This window comes from Ochotona princeps, chromosome 9, assembly GCF_030435755.1.
Source record: "Ochotona princeps isolate mOchPri1 chromosome 9, mOchPri1.hap1, whole genome shotgun sequence".
Lineage (NCBI taxonomy): Eukaryota > Metazoa > Chordata > Mammalia > Lagomorpha > Ochotonidae > Ochotona > Ochotona princeps.
In genome coordinates, this window is record NC_080840.1 from 54,294,620 (window position 1) to 54,321,727 (window position 27,108).

At 38.9% G+C, this 27,108-nt stretch overlaps 1 protein-coding gene across 1 annotated transcript in view; it reads left to right on the top strand.

The window, feature by feature from the left end:
* The window catches only part of C9H8orf34 (chromosome 9 C8orf34 homolog), a 180,641-nt gene that overhangs the window by 97,084 nt on the left and 56,449 nt on the right, over window positions 1-27,108 (top strand). Inside the window, exon 4 of the mRNA XM_004588031.2 lies at window positions 14,790-14,918. Within this exon, the coding sequence (XP_004588088.2) occupies window positions 14,790-14,918 (129 nt within the window). The remainder of the gene's footprint in view (window positions 1-14,789; window positions 14,919-27,108) is intronic.

Sequence of the window (27,108 nt, forward strand, 5' to 3'; positions counted from 1 at the left end):
GCAGGGAATCAGGGAAATCCCACAATCTATGGAACTTTATCATAAAATGATAATAATAAAAAGAAGTAAAATTTAAAAATGTATTGAGGGTTGGTACAATAGTCTAGTGGCTAAACCCTCACCTTGCATCTATTGGGATCCCAGGTGGGTACCAGTTCATATCTCAGCAGCTCCACTTCCCATCCAACTCCCTGCTTGTGGCCTGGGAAAGTAGTTGAGGATGGTCCAAAGCCTTGGGACCCTGCATCCACATGGGGAACCCAAAAGCTCCTGGCTTCTGGTTTTGGATCACATCAGCCCACGTGCCTATAACTACTTGGAGAGTGTTCTTGATGTGTCTGTTGATCTAATTGCTGTTTTTCAGCGTTTTTCAAGTCCTTCATGTACTTATTTATCTGCCAAGCTGTTTGATTAATTAGAGAAGGTGAAATATTAAACTGTCCAAGTGTTGTCATAGAATTGTCAGTTTCTCTCTTTAATTATGGAAATTTGTCCTTTCTGTATTTTAGGGCTCACAGGCTAAGTGGATGTATCTTTATAATTAATGCATTTTCTTATTAGATCTATTTTTTCACAATGTATAAACTTCATTTTAGGTGCTTATGATAATTTTTCTCTGAAGTCTATTTTGTTTCAGGCTGTCTAATTAATATGTTGATAGTTGCATGGATTAATATTCTGGTCATTATTTTCTCAAATATTCTCAAATATTCTCTGTATTTGCTCCCTTGGGATTATCATTTTATATTGGTACATCATGCTTATCGCTCAAATAAGAAAGCTTGTGACAACCTCATCAACGTTTGTATCATATTTTATATAGATTTACTTTTTTTGAAATTGCTTTATTTTGACAATCTTTACACAGTTGATTAGGGTACAAAGGGTCAAGGGCTACAGGAAAGTGGGTTAGAGTATTGTTTCCACATTATTGCTTTTTTTTCTTTTTCTGTATCTGGGGTAAAAGGGGAGATAAAGGGGGAAGCCCCACCCATTCTCCCACCCATCCCAGCCTCCTAAGCCTCCCAGGTCCTTGATGTGGGGCATGCTCTGAGGGTCCTGCTCAAGTGGTATTGATAATTCGACAGTTCTGAATTGCTGCCAGTCTCACTATTCCAAGCAGGAAGAAATACTTGCAGAATCCACTGGTTGACACAGTCCACCTTAGAGTCTCCGTTTGCCCAGATTTTCACTGCCAACACATGGCTGGGGCAGTTGATTGATTTGTTCTGTCCTCCATCCTCTGTTGTGGTACCAGGTGTCCTCTGTAGGTTCTGATGGATTGCCATATCCTTTGTGTGCACCTGGATATGCTGTCCATTGCTCCATCTGAGCCTCTGAGGAGGCTCAGCTTTGACACTTGCAATCCATGGTCAGAACATGGAACTTGCACTTTTCTTCATGGTTGTGGTTCTGAGTCCGGCAGTTCAGTTGGGGAGATCCCCAAAGAAACTTTATCTGAGGTGATCCCAGACCAGATTCTTGTGTGTGCTTGTCAGTACAGTGCCCAGAAACCGTCTGTTGCCCTAATCGAATGGTGGTTGCAATTGCTGGGTCAGTTCTGTTTCCAGCCCTGTCTTCCACATGAACCAATGGGTATTACAGTCCAGACTGATTCTGCCCAGCACACACTAGTCCCACAATAACTCCCACCAGGCCTGCTCCCTGTCTTAGTTCCCATGCTTGCCTGTATGTACCGCAGACTTGTTCAGTCTGTCCCATATCTCATTCAGCTCTTCTACTTGAGCTGAGCTAGCTGTTGTAATAGAACCTGCCATCACTCATGGGTAAAGGAACCAACAACAATCTTGGCTGGTTAAGGCAGCAACACCCAAATATGCATCCAAAAATAGGGTGTGGGTGGACCGGGCTGCAATGTTCACCAGCTCATTCAAAGCCAAAATGCAAGGCCAGACTATGCCGGGCACTGGCCAAACATCCAATGGCATATATGAGAACTGGATTTGGGAGTGGGTCAAGTGGGGGAACTTGGGGAACTGCCCTAATGGGTTACAACTCTCACTGATGATCACATGGTCTAGGCCTGGGGGTTGGACAAACTGGGCAAAGTAGCTCCAATGGCTGGCTAATGTGTGGGTTGGTTATGGAAGGGGGCAGACCAGGCAGGGCCGAGCAAACCTTTGCTCACAAGCAAGAATAGAAATCAGGCTGGAGCGCAGGTTATGCCAAACCAGGCTCTTATACCTACTGATCTACATGAGCCAGGAATGCTAGGCCACAGCATCTAATGTAAGGGCCAAGACAGGTGAAGAGCTATGCCAAGCTAGGTCAGAGCAACCACTGGTTGGGCACAATCTATGGCTAGGAACAGGCCCAGCTGGGGAGCTAAGAGGACACCCTAGCTGGGTTGGGGTTCTCACTGGTGAGTGCGGGAGCCAGAGTAGGGGCTGTATTCTAGTCTGGATATGGCTGCAGTCTCCCTTGGCACAAGTGTGAACTGGGAATGGAAGCACCAAGCTGGGCTAGACTCCAGCACCATCTGGTGCTCTGGAGTACCAGGGTAGATGTAGGACAGCCTAGGCTAGGTCTCTGCCCTACTGAGCCATGTGCGAGCTGTGTCTGGGTATGGATGAGCCTTGATTGGGCTGAAACATCCAACAGTAAGAACCAGAATTGGTTAAAAGCCAGTCAGGAAAGGCCACTGTTCCTGCTAGGACAGGAGGTGGACTAAGTAGGACTGGCTCATGGACCCACCAGTATGCGCGAGATCTGGCATAGGGAGAATTTCTAATGGAGTAGCCTGGGCAACTCCTCTGGCAGGACACAGTCCACGTAGGTGAGCACAAGAACCACGATGGGTAGTAACCCAAACCAGGTGAGGGAAAGGTACCCACTGGCATACATTTGGCACAGTTCATATCACCCACTGGTGAATCTGAGCACCAGAACAGTGTTGGCCAGGCCAGGTTCAATCACAACACATACCAGTACACATTACAGCTGGGATTGGGTGCCTGCTGGGCCAGGCTAGGCTACAACACCCACTGGCAAATGCCGAAGTGAGGATGCCATCCATACTGGGTTGTAGCGCCCAACCAGCACATGTAGGAACCAGGGAGAGAGGGGGTAATGCTGGTAGGGGAAGTGTGGAGGGCCCCCCTGCTGGAACACCACTCCCACCGTAGAGCGTGAGTTGGGATGGAAACAGACTACAACACCTAGGGGCCTCATGTGAGCCAGATCAGGGTAGAGCCAAGCTTGGTTGACTGTCCCTGATGGTGTACGCATAATTCAGAGCGGGTGCGGTTTGGTTGAGCGTTGCCACAGCTTCAACTGGCAGATGCTGGCACAAGGGGCTAATTCTGTCAAGTTAAACTGCAGAACCACCTGGAAAGTGCATGATCCAGGAGTGAGCCCAGGAGGGAAATAGTGAGCACCTCTGTCTTGGATTATCACTGCCACTGGAGAGAATGAAAACCAGGACTGGGGCGGACTTGGCTGGACAGAACAGCACCAACCAGCATGTGCATGGGCTGGATAGTGGGTCTGGTTGGGATAAATTTACACTTTTAAATACATGATGATTTAAAATTCTTTTAGAAATAAGAACAATGTTTTATAACTGCTACATTGCCTAGCACGAATATGTATAGAATAAAGTTAAAACATTTCAAAGATAGTGTTTATATTTTGAAAGTAAAAGTAAAAGGATGATGGGACCTTATAAAGTTCACAGCCATTAATTTTTCCAAGTAGAAAAACAGTGTGATGAATTCATTCAAAGTGCTTATTTTTGAAATATAATTAAAGCAATTATTAAATATTAAACATGCCAGTTTTATATAAAAACTGACTTACTCTACTAAATATATCTTGAACTTAGTAGAATGAATTCAGGATATTTTGTTACTTTAGTCCTTGGTGATTCAACTTCAGCATCAAGACCAGTACCTGATATAATATGCCATGTTGTTAATGCTACTTAAATGAATGAATAAGAAAATAAGTAAATGAATTAGTAAATTCACCAATTTGTCTTGAATATTGAGAACACTGCTCTTATGCTATTCAAAACATGCAGGGCAATTATATTATCAATTTTCTATCACTACTTATAATATGTAAAATTAATAGGACTAAAAGAAATATTGCTACTGGTTACCCATTATGTGGAATGACAGTGAGCAGAATTCAGCCAGAAAGAAGGTCATTGCTCATGAATCTGTATTGTAGTGTGTACTGATCCTTTGTGCCCATTTATAACTCTGAAAGATTGAGATAAATGGCGACTCAGAAAAAAACTCAAAAAGCGAAACCAAATCTCAAAAATTTTATTTATGCTTTTGCGTTGAAAAGAGTATTTCTTTGGTGATTGATTTTTTCCATGGTTGCAGTCGGCATGAAATATACAAAGAGGAATAGCTAGAAATCTTTAATCTATTTTTTTTTAAATTTTAGAGCATAAGGGAAAACAATGTGTACCTATGGAAAATGCATATTACATTAAAAAGAATCTGAAGGCAGTAGATTAGTAACTGAGAATTGCAATGCAAAAATAAAGCAAGCAGAAGACATGAGTGATTCTCTCATGGTATATCATACCTGGGAATATCTCCTGTCACACTTGAGCTAAAACAGAGTATTTGGGGGGAACTTTCAAATAAGACTCTTAGCCATTTAATACATTCTAGAAAACTGACTTGAAGGATCCAAACAACTGAAATTATTTTATAGTAAAAAAAAAATGGGAAAACTATGTCAGAATTGAAGAAGAGGACACAGCAACTTTCTTTTCTAATCCATACACTCAAACTGTAGGTAGAGATTACGGTGAATGAAATATCACTGATAACATATATGTTATTGTTCAAAACTCATCTTGCTCCTTAAAGGAGTCCTGGAGGTGATTTGAGAGGAGGCAACATCATGATGGGAGAGTGAGGAGTGTCCGGCTGTGAGGTTCTGACCATGGCCTCCTGCTCTGCTGGGAACATCGCCTCAGTGACCTTGAAGACCCTCGAAGACCCTCCCTGAGTCAGATTCTGTCATCTTCTCAGATGAGTCATACCACTGACCCTGCCTGCCTTTTTCTATGTCCCTTGAGGATGTTTTTATAAAATGTATTTACACTGCAGCATGGCATGGTAAGATGAAATATGACCCAAGTAAGCTTTTTAATCTGTCAGAAAACTTGAGAGATATTCTCATCCAAAGACTGTTTCCTAGACAGATGACCTCCCAAATCTCCTTCTATTATTTGTCAAAACAGCTTTGGAAGCCACGCAGTGTCATTGAATAGATCATGATTGTACTGTGGCCTTGGTTGTCCTAAATAAGTTATGTAACTTATATGCCTTGAACTGTCGCAAGCAATGAAAATGTAGAAAAAACTAATCTTATTTCCTTTGCAAAGTTTCTGAGGAATTTTTTTGGGAGTTAGATCAGTTATGTGTTTGGTTCCTCATAACCTACACCCCAACTCAGTGACTTATAAGAACAACACATACTTCACAGCATTGACTGGGGCCGTTCTGCGTGGCTCCCCTGGGTTGTTTCCTGGAGGTGTTAAGTCTGTACCTTTGGGCTCATATTGGATGATAGACAACAGGGCTATATCTGATGGTTGGTTACACAGCAAAAGTGATTGAATTTATTATTTTTCAATCTACACTCTTATTTTATAAATTATAAAAGAGAATCTGTGACCATATGGTAACTTCTAAGAAATTAGATAAGAGATTATAGATTTGAGGAATTATTTGAAGAAGTCTAGCCAAATTGACAAAGCTTTCTGCTTCTTCATCTGAGCCTACCTCTCTTTGGTCTGGGCTCATCCGAGGGATTCCACGGTGAATGGCCTGTGAGATAGTAACGGTGTGCCTAGAACACGTTTCTATATGCTTCATGCTCACCGTATCCACACTCCACTACTCTCTGGAATGCTCCACGCTCTCTCAAACAACGAGACTCAGAGGAAACAGCTCCAATGGATTAATGTTTTTTAGGACTGAGATAATTCTTTGTGTTAAAGAAGCGATGTTTTAGTTTTAGAATCTAAAAACCTCAGACATGTGGAGGTTTTTTTTTTTTATTTTGTTCCTTCCCACTCTCAAATTCTGCTCCTCTAATAGTTTGCAAATTTCAACAGATTTTTGCTTACACACACATAGATAAAATGTGCGTTTAAGTTATTGTATACAGGTAGATAAATTTTAAGTTATTATATAAAATGGTTTTACACAATATAGATTTCTTGTTAAAATTTTTTGTTGTTGTGGAAAGGCAGATTCCAGGAGAGAAGGAGAAACACAGAAACAGATCTTCCATCCACTGGTTTACTTCCCAAATGGTCACAATGGCCAGAGTTGAGATGATCCGAAGCCAGGAGCCAGAAGCTTCTTCTGGGTCTCCCACATGGGTGTAGGTTCCCATGACTTTGGGCCTTCCTGCTTTCCCAGGCCACAAGCAGGGAGCTGGATGGGAAGTACATCAGCCAAGACAAGAACCAGCTCCCTTGTGGGTTCCTGGGGCTTGGAGGTAAAGGATTGGCCTACTGAGCATCATGCCAGGCCCTGAGCAGTCTATGTTTTTAAGCTAATTGGTTTTATTATTTAAAAATGAAATTTGAAGTATTTTCATGGAGCTAACCAATATTTTCAACTTACTTGATTTACAATTTTTAATAACTGCCTTCTGTTACATAGAGTGAATGTGTCAGCATCTATTGTTCTTACTCTGCTACCTAGTTCTAGGATCCACCAAAAAGAATTTGCTGAAATAAGTGAATAAATATCTTGCAATATGTAGGAATAAATGAGCTTACACATACAGATTATTTATTTATTTATTTGAAGGGAGGGAAAAAGCACATAGAAAAACATAGAGGGAGAGCTGATCCGCTGGTACATTCCCAAAAACACACTCTAGGTGGGTGCAGGGAGGTCAATGCCAGAAGCCAGGAAGTCAGTCCAGGTATCCCTTGTACGGGACAGGGATTCCGCTATAGGAGCTATTTTGTGCTGCATTCTGGAGTGAACATTAGCAGGAAACTGGGCTTGGAACTAAGGTGGGATTCAAACTCAAATATGTTGATATGGGATGCAGGTATTTCGAGCTATTACTGCACCAAATGCCCACATCATTTTTTTTTAAAGTGTTAGTAATTGTAAGCCTGTTGGATTACAAAGTGAATGTATTTTTCACTATATGGATACTGCCAGATTAACATATTAATATATTACAGAATGATATATTCTATTAGTTTGAGAGACTGTTTTCTATATTCTTAGTATTTCATCTTTTTTCTAAAAGCAAAATGTATCTAGTTCAAAAACTAAAAGGTACTCGATCCTTCTCTCCTATTTTCTCCTCAACTCTGGTGTCAACCTGGAATTGCTTTCAACTCATTTACATGTTCCTTCTGATTGCTAGTTCTTCACATCTGAATGTGGAACTTGCATGGCCCTCTTATTTGTTAGTCTGAAGTACTCAATCTTTACTCATTCACATGGGATATTTTAGTCTCCACTCACCATGTTGTCTTGCCAATATTGTAATGTAGTTATCTTAAGAGTTTTTAAGTGTATATTCTATATGAATATTACTATAGCTATCTTAATTAACTCTTTTCACGATTCAGTCATGTAATATTTATTATTTTCCCAGGACTTAATAATTTTCTTGATTTCTTACCTGTTTTTATTATGTTCATCACTTAGTGCCTCATCAAACCTTGACCAGAGAAGTAAACCTTGCCAATATGATCAAACTCATGAAGTAAACATACTCTTTATTTTATATACCTTTAATTTAATTTAAAACATTTTAGATACACTTCTCCTGCAGGGTTCTATCATCTTGCTTCATTCTTGACCTTGGTTTTTAGGATTTTTCTCAGCTAACATGTAAGAGCTTCCTTTATTGTCATCTGAAAATTCCCTTTTCCATTTCTTTGTTTCACAAGCTTCTCAGTAATTCAGCTTCCTTATTCATTTTGGTGTCGCTCTCCCACTTGGAGATTTCTGGAAAGGAGTGCTGCCAGAATGAATGTTTGAATTCCTATGAGTATCTCAATTGGTTTGTTAGTTGGATATGTAATTATCAGAGATAATCTTCAGCCAAAAATCTGAAAGAATTGCTATCTCTATTTTTAAGTCTATGGGTTGCGATTATACTAATATCCATTTATTTTCCTGTGTTTCAGAAATATTTATCTTAAACATTTATTTATGTATGTACTTATTAGAAAAGGACAATGACAGAGAGAGTGGGGAAGCATAGAAAGAAGGATACACAGATACACACCCATAGCCACAGAGAGAGAGAGAGAGAGAGAGCGACATCTTTTATTTGTTGGTTCATTGCTTCATTCCTGAAACAATCACAACAACATCTAGGATTGGGCCAAGTGCTTCAGAATTCATCTGAGCCTCCCAGGTGGGTGACAGATGACCAACTAGTTGGACCATCATCTGCTGCCTCCAAGGCATAAGACAGGAATCTGGGTTGGGAGTAAAGGAGTAGGGACACAAGTCACCACTCCAATGTACCATGTCAGCACCTGAAGTGATGACATAACCTGATGCAAAAAATGCTGGTAACAAAAGTGTTACTGATTTTTTTTACGTTGCTACTGTTTTAAATGTTTTTGATATCATGACTTGAATTGTGCTGAATATTTAATGAATGAATCCTTTTGAGTCAGAAAACAATTTGACCCATTACTTTGAATTACTTTAAGATTTAATATTTCTCCCTACATTATGGTTCTAAGGTGTATACACACACACACACACACACACACACACACACACACTAAAGTTTGGTTTTCTTTACCTCATTAAATTCTCCTGCTAGGGCACCTCCAAGGGGAGTTATAAAACCATGAGCTCAGGCAAGTTAAGAGGTTTGGCACAAATGCAGGAGAGGAAGGAAGGAGGAAAGCTGCTGGCCTGGTATGGCTTCACAGGACAGACAGAGTGAGCACACTTAATTGGGCATGCAGTTCTCTGATTGTACAACTGCCTGCCTCAACACCTGTCCCAACTTCTGTGGTACCAAGAGGACAGCACCCTCACTCTATGCCCAGCAGGTTAGTGGAAGTCCCAGATACATGACTACCAGGTAGCAATAAACAAAGCGAAATCTGCTTTGAAGTCCAGGGAACCATTTCACCTCCTTTCCCCACTAGCCCCCAAAAGGAAGAACATTCTCTTGCTTCAATCTCTCCACTTATCTGAAGATTTGAAGTATACCAGGCAAGACTCATCTCTCTTCAAGAGAACCGTTACTCAGTCTTCAACTAGGGCAGAACAAGAAAAGATTGAAGAGCAACAACTCACTGAAAGTCATGGCAATAGCCTCCCTGACCCTAGGTGCTGCTGAGTGAGATAGAGGTTAAACAGATGAAAGAATGGGTATGACCTGGGAGCTCCCACAGCTGAAGAGGCAGCCAGGGATGAACTGACTGCAGAGACTGAGGCATGAGGCCCCAGAGGGACCAGGACAAGTACCCAGACCTCATCCCAGACGGAAAGCAAGTAGGTACAGAAAGGGAACAGTTAAATCTACCCACCAAGAAGGAGAAGCACAACATAAAGACAGAATCTGCCTGAAGAGAAAACCTAAAAAACTGAAAGACAATGGACAAGGGTAACAGAAAAATCACAGCAACACAAATGAGGAAACCAGTGTTTCCCTCAAAAATGAGCAAAAGACCATCTCAATCTTAGAGTGACAGGAAGAAGACATTGAGGATCTTCTGGAGAAAAGATTTAAAATAAAAATCCTGGTAAAACACTTCAGAGACAGAGAGAAACAAAGGCAAGAATTTGATGAATAGCTCACAAATATGATATAAGCCATAAAATAGAATCAAATGGAAATACTTGAAATGAGAATACAATAGAGAGAATTTAAAAAGCAACCAAAGCGGCCCAGTGCCATGGACTAGCAGTTAAAGTCCTTGCCTTGAACGTGCCAGGATCCCATATGGGTGCCAGTTCTAATTCCGGCAGCTCCACTTCCCATCCAGCTCCCTGCTTGTGGCCTGGGAAAGCAGTTGAGGACGGCCCAAAGCTATGGGACCCTGCACCTGCGTGGGAGACCTGAAAGAGCTCTGGGCTCCTGGTTTCAGATTGGTGCAGCACCAGCCGTTGCGGTCATTTGGGGAGTGAATTATTGGACAGAAGATATTTCTCTGTCTCTCCTCCTCTGTGTATATCTGACTTTGCAGTAAAAATAAATCAGTCTTTAATAAAGGCAAGCAAAAGCCTCACCAATAGAATGAATGAGGTAGAACAACAAATTTCAGAACTAGAAGACTCCTGATTTGAGAACATACAATCAGAAATAGAAGAGAAACTGAATAAATCTGAGAAAACTATCCAAGAATCGAGTGGCACCATTAAAAGAACAAATATAAGGGTATGGAAAGAAAAGCAGAAATGTGGGCTGTATTCATTTAAGTTATTAAAAAAAGTTCCCAAACATTGGGAATGTAAGAGGAAACCAAACACAGGAAGGGCAGAGAACACCGAACAGATTTGATAAGAAACAATCCTCACCTTGGCTCATTTATCGTTGCCTACCAGAGACACGTCACTGCCAAAAATACACAGAAGCTGAAAGTGAAAGGATGAAAAGGGATATTTCATGCTTATGAAAAGACAAAATAACAAGTTGGTATAATCGTTCTAGTATCAGATAGTATAGACTTCAACATGAGAAGTATTGGAAGAGATGAAGATGGATACCATATTATGATAAACGGATCCATCCAGCAAGATGAAATAATGATAATAAATATGTACACATCAAATTCTATGGCACCTAACTCTATGAAATAAAAAGACAGCAATGCAATAATGGTTGGAACCTTAATAACCTGCTAACATCAATGGACAGATCAATGAGACAGAAATTCGGCCAGAAAGCAACGGAACTCGCACAGACAAGGGAACAAGTGGACCTAATTGATACCTGCAGAACCTTTCATCCTACAGAAATCAGATTTATCTTCTTTTTAGCTTTACATGAAAACATCTCCAGGATTGATTACATTATAGTTCACAAAACAAGCCTCAGATTTTTTTTTTAAATCGAAATCTCATTTTTCTTCTCAGAATCTAATGGAGTGAAACTGAAGCCCAGCAAGTCAAAATACCCCAGAACATATATAAACACTTGGAAGTTGAACAACATGTTGCTGAGTGAACAATGGATTAAACAAATCAAATAAAAAAACTTGAAGCAAATGAAAGCATCAATTCAACACTTGAAAATCTGTGGAATACCACCAAAGGGATGCAAACAGACAAATTTATTATGATTAGTGCCTATGTCAAGAAATAAGAAAGGCACCAGGTAAATAAGCTAACCATACATCTGAAGGAGTTTAAAAAAATAGCAAAAATAATATCAATATAAACACAAAAAGAGAGATAATCTATATAAGTGAAGAAATAAGCCAAAGAGCAAAAGAATGATACATAAAACCAATAGATCAAAGACTTGTTTCCCCAAGAAAATGAACAGAATAGATACCCCACTAGCCCAATTGGTAAAACAAAACAAAACAATAAAATCGGAGATGAAAAAGGAAGGATAACAATAGATGCCTTGGACATACATAGAATAATCAGGAACCACTACAAATAATTATATGCAAACAAATCATAATTCCAGTAAGCAATGGATGGATTCCTGAACACGTATCAGGTACCAAAACTGAATCATGAGATCATAGAAAATCTACATAAACATATTACCTGGACAGAGGGTTTTTTGTAATTTTTAAAATAAGATTTATTTATTTTTATTGGAAAGGCAGATTTGTAGAGAGGAGACAGAGAGAAAAATCTTCCATCCAATGATTCATTTACAAGTGACTGCAGTGATGAAGCTGAGCTGATCCAAAGCCAGGAGCGAGGAGCTTCCGCCAGATCTCCAATGTGGGTGCAGAGTTCCAAGACTTTGGGTGATGCTCTACTCTTTCCCTGAAGACAGAGCTGGATGGGAAGTGGGGCCGCCAGGATCCTAACCAGCACTGATATGGGACCCTAGCACATGCAAGGTGAGTATTTTAACCACTGAGCCATTGTGCTGGGCCAAGGACAAAGGTTTTTGTGTACACATTTTCAAAAGAACAATTTCAAGTGGCTAATAAGCATATGAAAAAATGCCCAGGCTCCCTAACAATAAGATAAATATAAATTAAAACCATATTAATATTCCACTTAACTCCAGTAAGAATTACCTGCATAGTGAGAATTTACCTGCTACAGAGGGTTTGGAAAAAAAAAAAGATTCGCTATTCTGCTTTGTGGTGTGGTGCAGTCACTATGGAATCAGTACGGAGAGTGCTCAGACAACTATATATCCATCTACCATATGACCAAGCAACCCTAGTTGTAGGAATATATAAAAAACCTACATATGAGAAAGCAACATATATCTCTTTAGTCATAGAAGCACAATACACAATAGCGAAGATATGGAAACAACCAAGATGCCCATTGAAAGAAGATTGGATAGTGAAATTGTGGGAGATCAACTCAATGGAATATTACTCAGACATGAAAAAGAATGAAATTCCACCATTTGCATTAGAGTGGTCCCAACTGGGGACCATTATGCTCAGTGAAATAAGACCATCCCAAAGACAAGTAGCAAGTGCTGTCTTTGATATAGTACAACCTTCATCTAAAATACAAAGCAAACTCCCTGGCACGAAAGACTACTGGTTGAAACCTCACCTTGCATGTGCTGGGATTCCTTGTGGGTGCCGGTTTGTATCCTAGATGCTCCACTTCCAATCCAATTCTGTGCTTGTGGCCTGGAAGAGCAGTAGATGTTGGTCCAAAGACTTGGGACTCTGTGCACATATGGAAGAACTGGAAGAAGCTCCTGGCTATGGATTGACTCAGCTCCAGCCATTGTGGCTACCTGGGGAGTGAATCAGCAGATGGAAAATCTTTCTTTCTGTCTCTCCTTCTTTCTGTAGATTTGCCTTTCAATAAAAATAAATAAATCTTAAAAAAGCACAAAGAAAAAAGTTATATAGATATATATGTATAATCTCATAAATGAATATTATAATGGAATCTAGAATATTGCAAAGTAAAGAACTGTAGTTTGCATCTCTACTTCCAAAAATGATCCCTGACAAAACTGTTAAATATACCTTGACAACAAGACACTAGACCCTCTACTATTGTCTGTACCTACAATGTTATGTAAAGAGTAGAATGTTGGAATCATGACTGCAACTAAAGGATTTTATTATTGTAAAGTACTAGGGACACAGGAGAGGGAAGAAGAAGGACGGAAAAGGGGGTAAGCTCTAACTACAAAACCATATAATGGAACTTAAGAATAAAAAAATAAACTAGGAAGGAGTAGGAAAAAAGTACTATTTGGGTTAATTGGCAGGTATATTTTTATAGATTATTCTTGTATTAAAGATAGTTCTTAAAGGTAAAGTTAAAACTTGATATATTCTTTTGTTTAAAAATTTTTACTTAAATTACAAATTGAAAGATTATTTCAATTATAAATTTATGAAAAATGAAGATGGGAGAAAAGATAACAAGGTAAAAATCACTAAAAGTTTGTTGAGTTGTATCATTTTAGCCCTAGCCATTTAAAGTCTTTTGTGATCCACAGTTGTGTAATCTGTGGAAACACAATCAGATTTATGAAAAAGATCCTAACAGCTCTTAAACACAGATTTTTTTGGCAAGTTTAAAATCAATGGACTAGATAAGCAGTTTACAAACTGAAAAAATGCAAGACCAAACTGCTCATTGACAGTAAAGTATTGTTGCTTCTGTGTTTGAATGTTTCTTCTAGTTTCCCAAGAACTTCTTCCTGTGACTTCTATTGTATTCACCACTTTGGGACAAGAACGTAAAAACACAAAACTGAATTTAACAATAAACTCATGGTTGTCTAAGGAAAGACAATTTTTAAAAAATTCACTTACCACTCTTTAGTGGTAAGAAATGTAATGCTCTGGGCCCGGCGGCATGGCCTAGCGGCTAAAGTCCTCGCCTTGAACGCCCCGGGATCCCATATGGGCGCTGGTTCTAATCCCGGCAGCTCCACTTCCCATCCAGCTCCCTGCTTGTGGCCTGGGAAAGCAGTTGAGGACGGCCCAATGCATTGGGACACTGCATCCGCGTGGGAGACCCAGAAGAGGTTCCAGGTTCCCGGCTTCGGATTGGCGTGCACTGGCCTGTTGCAGCTCACTTGGGGAGTGAATCATTGGACGGAAGATCTTCCTCTATGTCTCTCCTCTTCTCTGTATATCTGACTTTGTAATAAAAATAAATCTTTAAAAAAAAAAAAAGAAATTTAATGCTCTGTCTTGCCTAATAGTGTCTCCTCTCCTTGGTCGACTCATTTTGGGGAAAAATGTGATTTTAGTGAGAATTTTGGAAGTGAAATTTTAGATAGCTTAGAAAAAAATATTAGAAATATCTTCCAGTTGCTGATGAAGAAATTTACATTCATTTTAAGCTACTAACATCATATAAAATACTTTGCCTTTGTGTTTCCTCCTGTATTACAAAAATGGTTAATTTTGTTTCGATTCCTGAATTTTTTTCCCATATATGTTTTCTCAGTACCCTTTGCCTGTTCAGTTAAAGCATTGTCTTTAAGTAGACTTCGTATCTTTCTCTCAGTTTGCTCATAAAAATCATCTTCATGTTAAATACTTTTTATTCTTCACATCAATCTTGGTACCGCCTTTCACATAATGATGAATAGCAAGTTTGTATCATTATACATCATGCTTAAAAAATAACCATTTTTTTTAAACATAGTGCCAAGGTCAGTAGAGCATCCTAAGTGGAACTGGTGGACTAACCCAGTAAGCCGCGATTTTGATGAATTGAACCACATCCTTCAAGAGAGCAAGAAGCTGGGGAAAGCCCTTGAGAATCTCTCTAGAAGTAAGTTCATTTACTTGATTCTAATTAAAATTCCTAAGTAGTAGTAGAACAGACACATTCATTACAATTGCCAATAACCCATTTCCAACATCCTTGTTATAATTCTGTGAGAGGCTGGGTTGTGCCAAGGGCATGAGATTGGAAATGAGGACTGAGTCCCCATCTTACACAGATTTGTGTGTGGACTGGTAGGTAAGGCTAGAAGGAGTTGAAGCATATTTTTGCTATTTGCCTTCAGCCTTCCTACATGGTCCTTGGTTTGCAGTTCAAATGTATACTTAATCATAGCTTCTTCGTTCTCTTGAACACATTACTTTGTGTTTTTGTTGTTAATAAACACTCCTGTTGCTTTCATGAGTTTTTTTGTGTCTGTAAAATTCTTCAGGACTTCAGATTCTTGCCTAGGTCAGATTCTTCATAGAATGGTCTCAGAGCTCAGACTTGTGACTTTTATTTAAAAAAAAAAACAAAACAAAATCAACAACTCTGCAATCTGAGGGCCTAGGCTCAGGGTTGCTCTGCTATCCAGGAAGTGTGTGACCTCATGGAGCTTATTTAGCATCAAGAACCTTGGGTTTTTTCTCATCTCCCAAACTGGAAGATATGGTTGTGTGTCTTTTATCTGGTATATGTGAGAGCTTAAAGGACCATGTTTCAAGAAAAAGCTTTTAAATAAATGTTTCTGTCATGAACATAAGCAAACAAAAAACATTTTGAGCTGATAAGTGTGTATTTGTAGACATGCATATATTATATCTTACTGTTTCAGTGATATTTCAAAGCATTTTTATTTTTCTTGGATTAATAGATTTCTCAATCTTAAAAATTAGGCACCATTAGAAACACATTAATGCATGACCTCATTAAAATTTTCTTTTGTTACTTGGAATATTAAAGATTCTTGAATTTAAATTAGTTAAAACATTAGCAAATTCTAACAGAATCTGTTTTATGAACTCTAGGATTTTTAAAAGATTTTATAGATAGTTAATTTCATAATTTATATTAAAGCTAAACATTTTCTATTGGTATATTTTGGCAGAAGAGTCAGGCTATAACTCTTTAATTGTTAGTAAATTTATTACTTATTTTTACTTGCTAGGAGAAAATAAAGTATGGAATTTTCCTCTAGTTTTGGTTGAAATGAATAGTCAGTCTCTTGAGGCTGAACCTTTTTCTTGAGTGTCATGGTTATTGAATGGAAAGATTAGAAATGTTTATTGATTTATTTATTTTAATAGAACTTTTATGGGACTTTTAGCTTTACATTCTAAAAAGCTTACATACTTTAGCAGCATAATGTGTAAATTAATATTAGCAAATGATCATTTACATTTATCAAAATGATAGAATTATCACAGCTTTAATAGATGGCTAGACTGAGAGGTTTATGGCGATGCCAGTTGAGATGCCTGTAGTAAGTCAGAGAGCTTGAGTTTTACTGCCAGCACTACTTCTCATTCCAGGTTCATTGTGGTACATACATCATGGGGTATTGGTGATGGCTCAATTACTTGGATCTCTGCCATACATGTGGAAAGCCTGAACAGAGTTTCTGCCTTGGTCTGCCCCAGTCCCAGCTATTGTAATCTGGGGAGTAAGCAGTGGATAGAATATCTCTCTGTCACTACTTGTATATACATACTATATATATAATAGATACAACATATATAACATATATTCTTGATAAATACTTTGAGAAGCTTTTTTAGTGAATGAAAGCATATCTCACATTTTAAAAACATTTATTTTATCATTTGGCACTTTTCTCTGTGAAGCTGTACCAGGCTATATTTTGTCATTCTGAACATCTCATTTAACTACTTAAACAGCACATACGCATTTGAGCTTTCAGTGAAAGTATAAACTCAATTGATGTCAGGATTACGTTTTTTAATGTTTATCTTTGAAAATCATTTTGTGTCATATTATTTGGTGGGGGGCACTAATGTGCACTACCTAAAACAGATCAAGTGTTATCATGCATGGGGCTCTGGACTAAAAGATCCCTCGGGCCCCCGCTGTGCTGATTGCTGGCTTCCAATGAGGTACACCACATGGTGTCACTCCTCAGCTTCATTTGTTGTACACCGAAGAATTTACACTAGATTGCCATGAAGGATAATTCTAGTCTTCACAGTTACATTATTGACGCATAATTCATATTCCAAAATTAAACTGTAGTTCAGGCTCAGAGATTGTGGTTCACTATACCTACGTTCTGCTCATCCTGGGTTGTGTTCTCCTCTGGTTCTTCATTTTCTTTTTAAAATTTTATCTTTTTCTTTTGTGTTATTCGAACAGCAGATATGAAGAGAGAGAGAGACAGAGACAGACAGAGACAGACAGAGGGTTTCCACCTGTTCATTCACCCCTCAAATGTTTGTAACAGCTGGGGCCAGGCCAGGCTGAAATTAAAAGGTTGTAACTGAGCTCCATGTGGGTGTCTAATGTTAGAAGCAGGGTCCCAACTACTAGAATCATCACCAAATGCCTATCCCTTTTCATTGTTTTTCTTATCACTCTCACTTCTCAGCCGTTACCTGGAAGTTGGATAGGAAGTGGAAGAGTGTGGACTATCCAATACTTGGAAATGGGTGCAGCAGCTTAGTGCACTTATCTGCAACAACTGTCTTTTTTGTTATTACTCTTCACCAGCCTTTAGCATGTTCTCACTAAGCACTGCCCATAGTCATAGTCTGAGCCACATTCATGGTTTTGTATCTAAACAGACACATGTGGGGGAAAATGATGTGAAATTAACTTCAGTAAGACATTTTATTTAATACAAAGTATACAAATTACTATTCATTTCACTTGAATTTTGTATTAAATAATTATTATGGCATTTTATATACCTTTTCCATACTAAGTCAAATTTTTGTATTAATTTCAAAATCTAGCATTCATGTTCATTTACATTCTATCTCAGTTTGGATGAATAGCCATATTTTAGGTACTCGGTAGCCACATCATCAGTGGCTACTTATTGGAAACCATAGCTATATGATTTATGTGAAAAATACACAAAGAAACAATTCTTGAGTCAAACTCCAGAGAGCATCCAATTTCTTTATTTGTTTTTCATACAAGATTTCGAGAGTAGTTAAGGCTCTCCATCTCCACTCACTCTTTTCTTGTTCTGCTCAGAGCATTTGCGTCAGTGTCCCTATCATTTCATTCAAGTGGATCTCTTCATAATGTGGTCACAGATTGATTCTGAAATGCCATATCAGATACACACTTTTCCTGTACTCATCTTACAAATTTGCTCTGGTGCTTTGAACACCATTGATCATTCTTTTTCTAACTCTCTGATCTGCTTGTTTTCGGATCTCACACTCATGTGATCCACTTGATCACTGGTAATACCCCATCTAGTGATCTCCAGGGTGAGTTACTCTTTCCTTCCTGCTGGTTTAAGAGGAAGTACCTGGTTCTTTGTTTCTGTTCTTCCAAGGGCTCTCAATGCCCACTCTTTTTCATCTTCATTGTTGATGGTCACTCTGACACAGCTAACTCAAGTGCTTTTATTTTAATCCAGATCATTCCCACTTGTGATTAAATACAGAAATCATGCTCCTGTCTTCAGTGATGATACTGTAACACATTGATTCATCCAAACTGGGACTCCAGAAGACTCCTTTTTCTTTACAACTATTTAGCTACTGTGGTACCTTTTTGTTAGTATAGCTAAATACTTGAAGTCGGATAATTTTATGAAGGGAAGGATTTTGCTTGGGTTCATTGTCCTGAAGATTCACAGTCCAAGATGAAGGAAGTGCCACTGTTTAAGCCCTGATGATGGTATTGTTGCTGGCAGGGTGCTGAAGAATGCAAAGCCTAATATAGCATGAGGCAGGGAGAGTGGGCGTAGGGGTCCATCCACTATACAGGCCTCACACAATGTAATCTCTTTCCAAAGCCACTGCCAAATACCATCATTAAATTGGGCTTCTACTCTCTTAGTGTCATCAACACAACTCCTGGGAGATTTAACTCCTAATTTGAAGGGACAAATGTTAAAACCACAGAAATTCTCAAATCTTGGTCATCTTCCCTCTACAATATATTTTTTTATTATTTTTAATTCATTAATTACATTGTATTATGTGACACAGTTTCATAGGTACTTAGGTTCTCCCCACTCCTCCCCAATACAATATATTTTGAATATAATTCATTCCTTTGCTAGTATCAGTATGTCTATTTCATTCCCCTAACATCTTTGGTAGACAATTTATTTATCCATTTTGCATATTATATTTCATTCATGTTCCAGGCCACAAAGAACCATCTGAGTCCCTGCTCATATGGAGCCTATGGCTGGATAGCCAGGTATCTATGTTAGGAGAATCTCACTGCCAAAGTCCAGGTGACTTCATCCAACATAGATATATTGTTACTCAGTGAGCAGCTTGGTGTGTTCCAGAGGTGCAGGGAGTGCCTCCTGTTGTCCTACCCTTGTTGACACATGCCTTTTGCAGAAGAAGGAAGAGACAGCATGAGATTATGAGGGAGATTGCTAATGCCTAGGGTGAATGTTATTAGGCTCACTTCCTAAGGTTAGTTGCAAGGGAACTTGGAACTATGACGCACCTCATTTACCCAAGAGAAGAATGGAAATGGTTTAGAAATAAGCAATCTTAGCCATACACTTTGTTCATTTATCTGTTCCTCCAGTCAACCCTCACTGCTAATGGAGTAATTCTACTGTGAAACCTGACCCTGACATGTTTCATGTATTCAGTGACTCCTCGAAGTCTCAGTGAAGGTGCTTCACTATGACCACCAGTGTAATCTCTCGTGGCATTCTATGCACCACCTGCACTTGCTGTTCCTCCAGAATCTGGACTTGTGTGTTTTATCCACATCTTGCAATCTCTCTTTACCCTTTTCCTATTCAGTCAACTAAATCCACTCTTCCCTTCTGGCACAGTTCAAATATATGCCCTCCAAGAGGATCCTTCTGTTATTTTCTTATGATCTAAATTTGAAGATTCACAGTCCCAGATCAAGGAGGTTTCATTGGTTAAGCCTTTGATGATGGTGTTCTTGTTGAATTTGGTATCCTTTTTTGTGCTTTTATGCTTTTTCCCACCACATACTTATCTGGAATTACCCATTTTTACTTGTTTGTTGTTTTTTTTTTTTTCTCAGAGCTTTGAATCTCTGAGGACAGAATTGTTTGTTCTCTGAATTCCCAGGACTTTGTACAGTGATTATGATAGAATTCATTTGTTGTGTGTGGGACAAATGCTACTTCAGGTTCCATTTCTTCCTATCCAGTTTCTCTGGAACCTCTCCCTCACTCTGCCCATCTACCTTGTGCATCTCTGAATGTGTGTCTTGGATGTACTATTCCATGGATTTGAGTATTTGTAGCTTTGTTTTGTTTCCAAGATCTTTGACTTTGACCATGGCTTATGTTTTTGTGGAGTGATGATTATAAGTAGCTGCATGAGTAGGTAGACAAATAAAGAAACCAGAAAAAGCTAAAGAGCCTCGGTTCCCCAATCGGTAGAATTGGTTAGCTAAATACTTTGTTCAGTGAAATGCTGGTCTCAGGGTAGAAGGGCTGTAGTGTTTTCTGAGCCTAATATGTTTATTGCTTCTGTCAGCAATGCATTGTAGAATGAGCATCTTCAGGCATCCATTATGTTTCAGGTTAAATGTAGGCTGGAGCTTTTCCAAGGAAAAGAGGCCAGCTCTTGTGGGACCAAAGGATGGATATTTACGCTTCATGACTAATAATAGCAATTTGGCTTCAGCATGAAAAATAATAACAAAGCTCTTTTCGTAGCCAATCACAATCATTCCCAAAGTGTCTTCTTTGACACAACAGTATGAAGAGCTACAAAATAATAGCCCATGGGAGAAAACAGAGGCAAATAATGAAGCGCTGTTTGTTCTTTCATTCCCCTTATGATCTATTGTTTGTGAAGAAACAGTAATGACATGCTTCACATTATCTTTTCACTAGAGAGAGGTGTGAAAAGCATATCACTATCATATTTAAAGTGCTTTTAAGAGAGCTGTAGGGGACCCGGTATGATAGCCTAGTGGTTACTGTCCTTGCCTTGAATGCACTGGAATCCCATATGGAAGCCGGTTCTAATCCCGGCAGCTCCACTTCCCGTTCAGTTCCCTGCTTGTGGTCTGGGAAAGCAGTCGAGGACGGCCCAAAGCCTTGGGACCCTGCACCGCATGGGAGACCTGGAAAGAAGTTCCTGGTTCCCAGCTTCGGTTAGGCACAGCACCGCCCGTTGTGGCCACTTGGGAAGTGAATTATCAGACAGAAGATCTTGCTCTATGTCTCTCCTCTTCTCTGTATATCTGACTTTGCAATAAAAATAAATAAATCTTTTTTTTTGTAAGAGAGAGCTGTAGGAACGTAAGACTAATTCCAACAAGGGGGTTTTGGGACAACCTGTTAGGGAACATATCTTAAGAAACTCTAACAGTATTAAAAAGTGAAGATCAGGTGAAAAGAAGGGGAGTGGGCCATGGAGAGACATGTTAATTCCTTACAGGGAGAGAAGCATGTATAAAAGAAGGAATTAGAAAGAAGCAAATTTCATATTGTTGGTACCTAAAGGATGAAGCCTAAAATTTAGTCAACAGAAGAATCTACTGCAGCAATCTACTGAAGTCATGATTAGAACCATCTCTGTGCTTTTCTGGGTCAATCTGGTGGCATCTTTGAAAACAGAACTGGTATAGTGCATGCCTCGAGGAAAGCAGAATAAAGACAGCCTGAAATAAAGTAGTAACCATGGGGTGGAAAAGAGAAATGGGATTAGGAAAAATCTAGAAGGTTTTGTGACTAAGAGTAACTGACTGATGTGAAGGAAGGGTGAGAAAAGAGATAAGAATGTCTTCATCTTTTTTTTTTTCTGGTGCTGTTTATAATCAAGGTGACTGGGTGGTACCTCTGACTTACATAAGATTCGAGAGAGTTGGAGAGTAGAGGCTTGGTATATTTCAAACATAAAAATACGGGACTCTTTGTTGTGCATATAGGGAAAGATACACAGAAGTCTTATCAACATTTGGAATACTGGAAAGGGTGATTTGATTGAGGAGACTGAAAAGGAATTTTCACAGAAGCAGATGAAAAATAAGATAGAATGCTTTTATAGAAATCAAGGAAAGAACATAATCTAGAAATATGTATTGTCCAAAGTGGTTCCTAATGTTATGCAAGAAAAATGTAAAAACATAGATATTGTGAGCATAGATATCTGTTGGAGAAATCAATAATGAAATATAATAAATAAGGATAAGAAAATATAATGTAGAAAAGACTAATAAAGTTCACTTAAGATATTCTCTTACATGTGAATGTGTGTATACAGGCATACGATATTTGTGTGTATGACTGTACAACCACAGGCTGCCTGTGAGTAAAGGTTTATTTTCCTTTTCCTCTTGTTCTATTTTCTATTATTTATGAGAAACATGTATTGATTTGAAATCTTAACTATGCAAAGTGCATTTTTGAAACAGAAAAAGCTTGATTTGGTTTAATGATCAAGAGCTACTGGGAAAAGAGTGGTTTTAAACTGGTTGGGGGGCAGAAGTCAGTGTGAGGTGGATGGGACTCTGAATGGGCAGGGAGGAAGGAGAAAAGGACAGCCTGCTCTGAGATGCTGTGGCAAAACGGAATGCTGTGGAGGAGAGCAATGATTAGTAGGGGAAGGTGGAAGGTGGGATAAGTTGGTCATTTCAGTTTGGTTCCATTTAGTTTCTCGTGTGTGTGTGTGTGTGTGTGCTTGTGTGTGTTTGCTTGTGTTGGGTGTGAGGAACAGAGTGGGAGATGGAGAAGTTACACAAGTCTGTGCAATGGCTCTCAGAACAAAAGAAAACCAAGATGCGAATCTTGCAGATTCAGGATAAAAACAAGAAACTAAAACATGGAGCAAATGCCAGAGAAATTTGGATTAAATGAAGCCAAGAAATAAAGTAAAGGAATCGGGTTTGTTATGTCTGATCTGAAAGAGTACTTTGCATTTGGGACTAGAAAGGACAGGAGCGATGGCTCCTTTGGGTTGGAGACGGAGTATGGCTGTCCAGGTATTCAAGTATGGCAGCTTCAGAAGTCCCATGGTTTTAATTTGAACTCATTTAGAGTAAACAAGAGGAGCAAAAGGTCAGGGGGTGCTGATGAAAACTATCCAGATTGAGCCTATTCTCGGAAAATGAAAAAGCCAGCTGAGGAGGAAGATAGGCAGGAACTTCTACAGAGAGCTCTGCAAATGCCAAATTCACCTCCAGCCTGTGTGGTCCATGTCCAAATAAAATTTTTAAATTCTTTGATTTTTTTCTTTCTTTTAAAAATTTATTTCAGGCAGAGTAGTGGTGTTTTGGTCAGCTGGTAAAGCTTCTGATTAAGACACCTGAATGCCAATTTAGAGTGTCTGGATTAGATAACAAAGATGCCAGCTACCTCTAATGCAGACGCTTAGATAAATGCCATCACTCTCTCTCTTTGACCCAGTATCTCTTTCTCCCTTTCCCTTACCTTTTCCCTTTATCTTTTTCAAATAAATAGATAAATAAGTTTAAAAATACAGTTTTAGGGGTATGTTGTGGTGCAGCATGCTTACCTCTTACGTGCAACAGTCATATCCCATTTGAATACCTGGAATCAGTTCCCAGCTCTGCTTGTTTCAGCTTCCTGCTAATGCATTTCAAAGGCAGTGGTTAATGACCTAACCAGTTGAGTTCCTATCATTCAAATAGAAGACATGGATGTACTTCCTGGAGACTGATTTCAGTCTAGCCCTGCCCCAGCTGTTTCAAGCGTGTAGGGAGCGAATCAATAGATAGAAGAGTTCTCTTTAGGTGTGTGGATAAAACATCTCTGTACTTTTTAAAAATTAAAAAAAAAAAAAAACAATGCTTGGGAGGGGTCCCCAGAGTGGAGCAGGCATACAGGAGGAGGCTTTTATCCCAAACCTGAAGATTCCTAGATCCTCACCAAGGACTATCAGTACGACCACCGAGGACTACATCCCTACTGCCAAGGAGACCACAGGGAAATGGAGTGCCTTCGGAGGCCAAGAACTCTGAGGTCACCCACACCCAATTGGATCTACCACATGGGATGGAAGAAGCCCAACACCTGCCTTGCAGGATCCAAGGACATTGGAACAACAACCAGGATCCCTGAGCGGTCCGCAGAAACAGAAGAACAGTAAACTTCCTTCAGGCCTAGGGAGAGGAGCTTTTTCTGGTCCTTGTCTGCTTCCAACTTTGGGTCCCCACCCCCTCTCGTAATAACCATCAGGAGCGCTCCAGAAACCCCTCAAAACAAACAAACAAACAAACAAACAAGCAAACAAATAAAACTAGAATAGATAGAGAACAACAAGGAAAGCTTAGAAACAGACAGGAAGCGGTCAGTGGGGATGCACTTATAACTCACTGGGTGGGACACAAAGATTAGTTACTCCTCACTGGGGTATGGAAGATTTCTCTGCACACCCCTCCTAAACATGCTCACCTAAACTGTTAACATATATCCTGTTAGAATTATAGCGTTAGACCACCTGAAAAACAGCCAGGTTCAGCGAAAACGTGCTTCAATGCTATAAACTGCTAAAGACTAAAATTAAAATAGGCATGAGATAGCTGAATAGCAATCTAAGCCATTTTAAGGTGTATAGAACACGGTTGAATATAAACCAAAATTGAAATGTCTATGAAGCAGTCACAGGTTGTGGTTGAGAACCTGCATTTTCCTATTAACATATTGGTTAATCAATACCATGTCAATTAATGCCACAATGTTGTAAATGGTTGGAAATATTATGTTGGGGCTTTTAATTGATTGGGATGATACTCTGCTGGCTCTACCTTCAGACCAGAGATGGTCTCACCAAGAAGCCATTGAACTTACCAGGACAATAAGATGCTGGACTTTATGCTTGGTAAATACCTCCAATGAGAGAATGTCAACTGAATTTGAACTATGGAAATGCAACAAGGTGGAGCAATCCACCGTGGGGGGAGGGTGTGGGGAAGGGCGGGGGGAATCCCAGTGCATAAAAAATGTATCAAATAATGCAATGTAATGAATTAAAAAACAATGAAATGCAAAAAAAAATTAAAAAAATATAAAAAAACCAATGCTTTAAAAATTTAAAAAAGAAAAAAAACACAAACATTCTACATTCAATATTTGGCTTGCTAAACCTAAGATATTTACACCTTAGTCATTACAGAAAATTTTGTAAGCTTTTGTTCTCGGGTAACCAACTGAAAATAAACTCCTATGGGTCTACTGATGTGTCATGGTGGGATATTGCTAATGTGCTTCAGGAAGCTGTAGAAAATGGTCCAAATGCTTGGGTCCTTGTCACAAATGTGGAAAATCAGAATGGTGTTTCCCATGCCTGGCTTTGGTCTGGCACAGCCTCATTGTTGTGGCCTTGTGGTAATGATCTAGTGCATGGAGGGTCTCTCTCTTCCGCTACCCCTACCCCTTCTCCCTGTAACTCTGCTTTTCTAATAAATAATAAATAAATAAATACTTAAAAAGTGGAACAACAGTAACAACAGCGAACACTGACATTCTCAGTTCCCCATGTAAGTTTTCTAAAGAAATTTTCAACTGTCATATGATCAGGGGTAGGTTGCTAACTTATTTTTTATACAAGTGATAATTACACAAGTATATGCCTTAATATTGTTTATTATGCTCACAGGTGTACTGATAGCTTCAAACCAAACCCCCATCGATAGTATTTGTGCATTTTCTTCATGTGACTGCACCTACCTTGGCTAATTTTAAACTACAATCGTGACATTAGTGAATAATGCTCTGGAAAAGAATGTGCAGGGTTTGTTTTTACCAGGAAGCTTGGGTCAACTCCAAATCAAAGCCAATATGAACAAGTTATATGTTCCATGTCTACACGTGTATCTCATTTCATAATTATAAATGGGATTTTTGTATTTCTTGACATTGTAATAGCATTAGAGTTTTTTTTTTCAGTGAAGAACCAGATTTTGGAAAAATAGCTAGCATCTTTTCATGCTATTTGATTTTTCTAACCTATTTTGTGAAATGAATTATACTGAGTAAGGTGTGGAAAATTGTGGAAAATTGCTACTTCTACTTTAATGGCTATAAGAAGATCTTATCTCTATTGCTAAGATTATGCCTGGGAATATGGAAGTCTGCATGAGTCACAACAGTGCTTACTTCCTTAAATAACACAACTCCAACCTGGGGAATCTGAGCTTTATTTTGGGTAAATTGTTGGTGTTACAGAGATCTTTTTCAAGGTTTGATTGGATGGCAATTCCAGTAGGCTGAAGGGCATAATGAAAGCCATCTAGAAGCAGGAAATCACCCCTGTCGGGTTTGTGAGGGTCACTCTCTCTTTACCTAGAAGAGACAGTGCGGAGCCGAGAGAGCTCATTTCATCTAGTTCTTCCAGCAAGTTAATGTCCCATATGGACACTGTCATTTCCTCCACCAGTGACGCGGCATTTCCTTTACTTTCTCAGTCTGACTCTCAGAAGAACCATGTGTTTCATGAAGAGTCCCACACTCAAATACTGGGCCTTTCTTTTTCTTCCAACATATTGTAACAACAAGCTAGACTTTTCTTTGTTTACTTCATTTCCCCAAAATGTATGAACTTCAAGTTCTCTGAGTAAACTATGATGGCTTTTGTGAACTAAAGAAATGCCTAGAAGTTGCTCATGTCTTATCAGGGAATAGCTGTGGGCAGTGTGCTGAACACCAGCAAAATTCTCCTGGCTGCTCTATAAATGGGTACCTTTATAGCACCATGCTTTTCTCAAGTATAATGTTTCATTAAAATCATTTCAATTGTTTTTAAGTTTTTAATCAATTTAAATTTTGATTAAAATTAATTTTAAAAAGTGAAAAATTCCCTGGGCAATTTGATAATAGAAAGTTGAAAGAATTATGCATAATAGAATGGAGATTAAATTTGGATGATATATTGAGCAAAGTCAGTAAAATATGTAAATTGTAAGCAAATATAATATTAGGTATCTGAACAAAATACTGTCAGACTAAACATTTGGGAGAGCAAGAGGTATAATTCTTTCCAAAACCAAATGTTCCATTTAACTAGCTTGCATTTCATTCTGAAGCCCTTGGCTTCTTAGTAGTGAAAAATAAGTTTTCACAACCATGTTTATCATC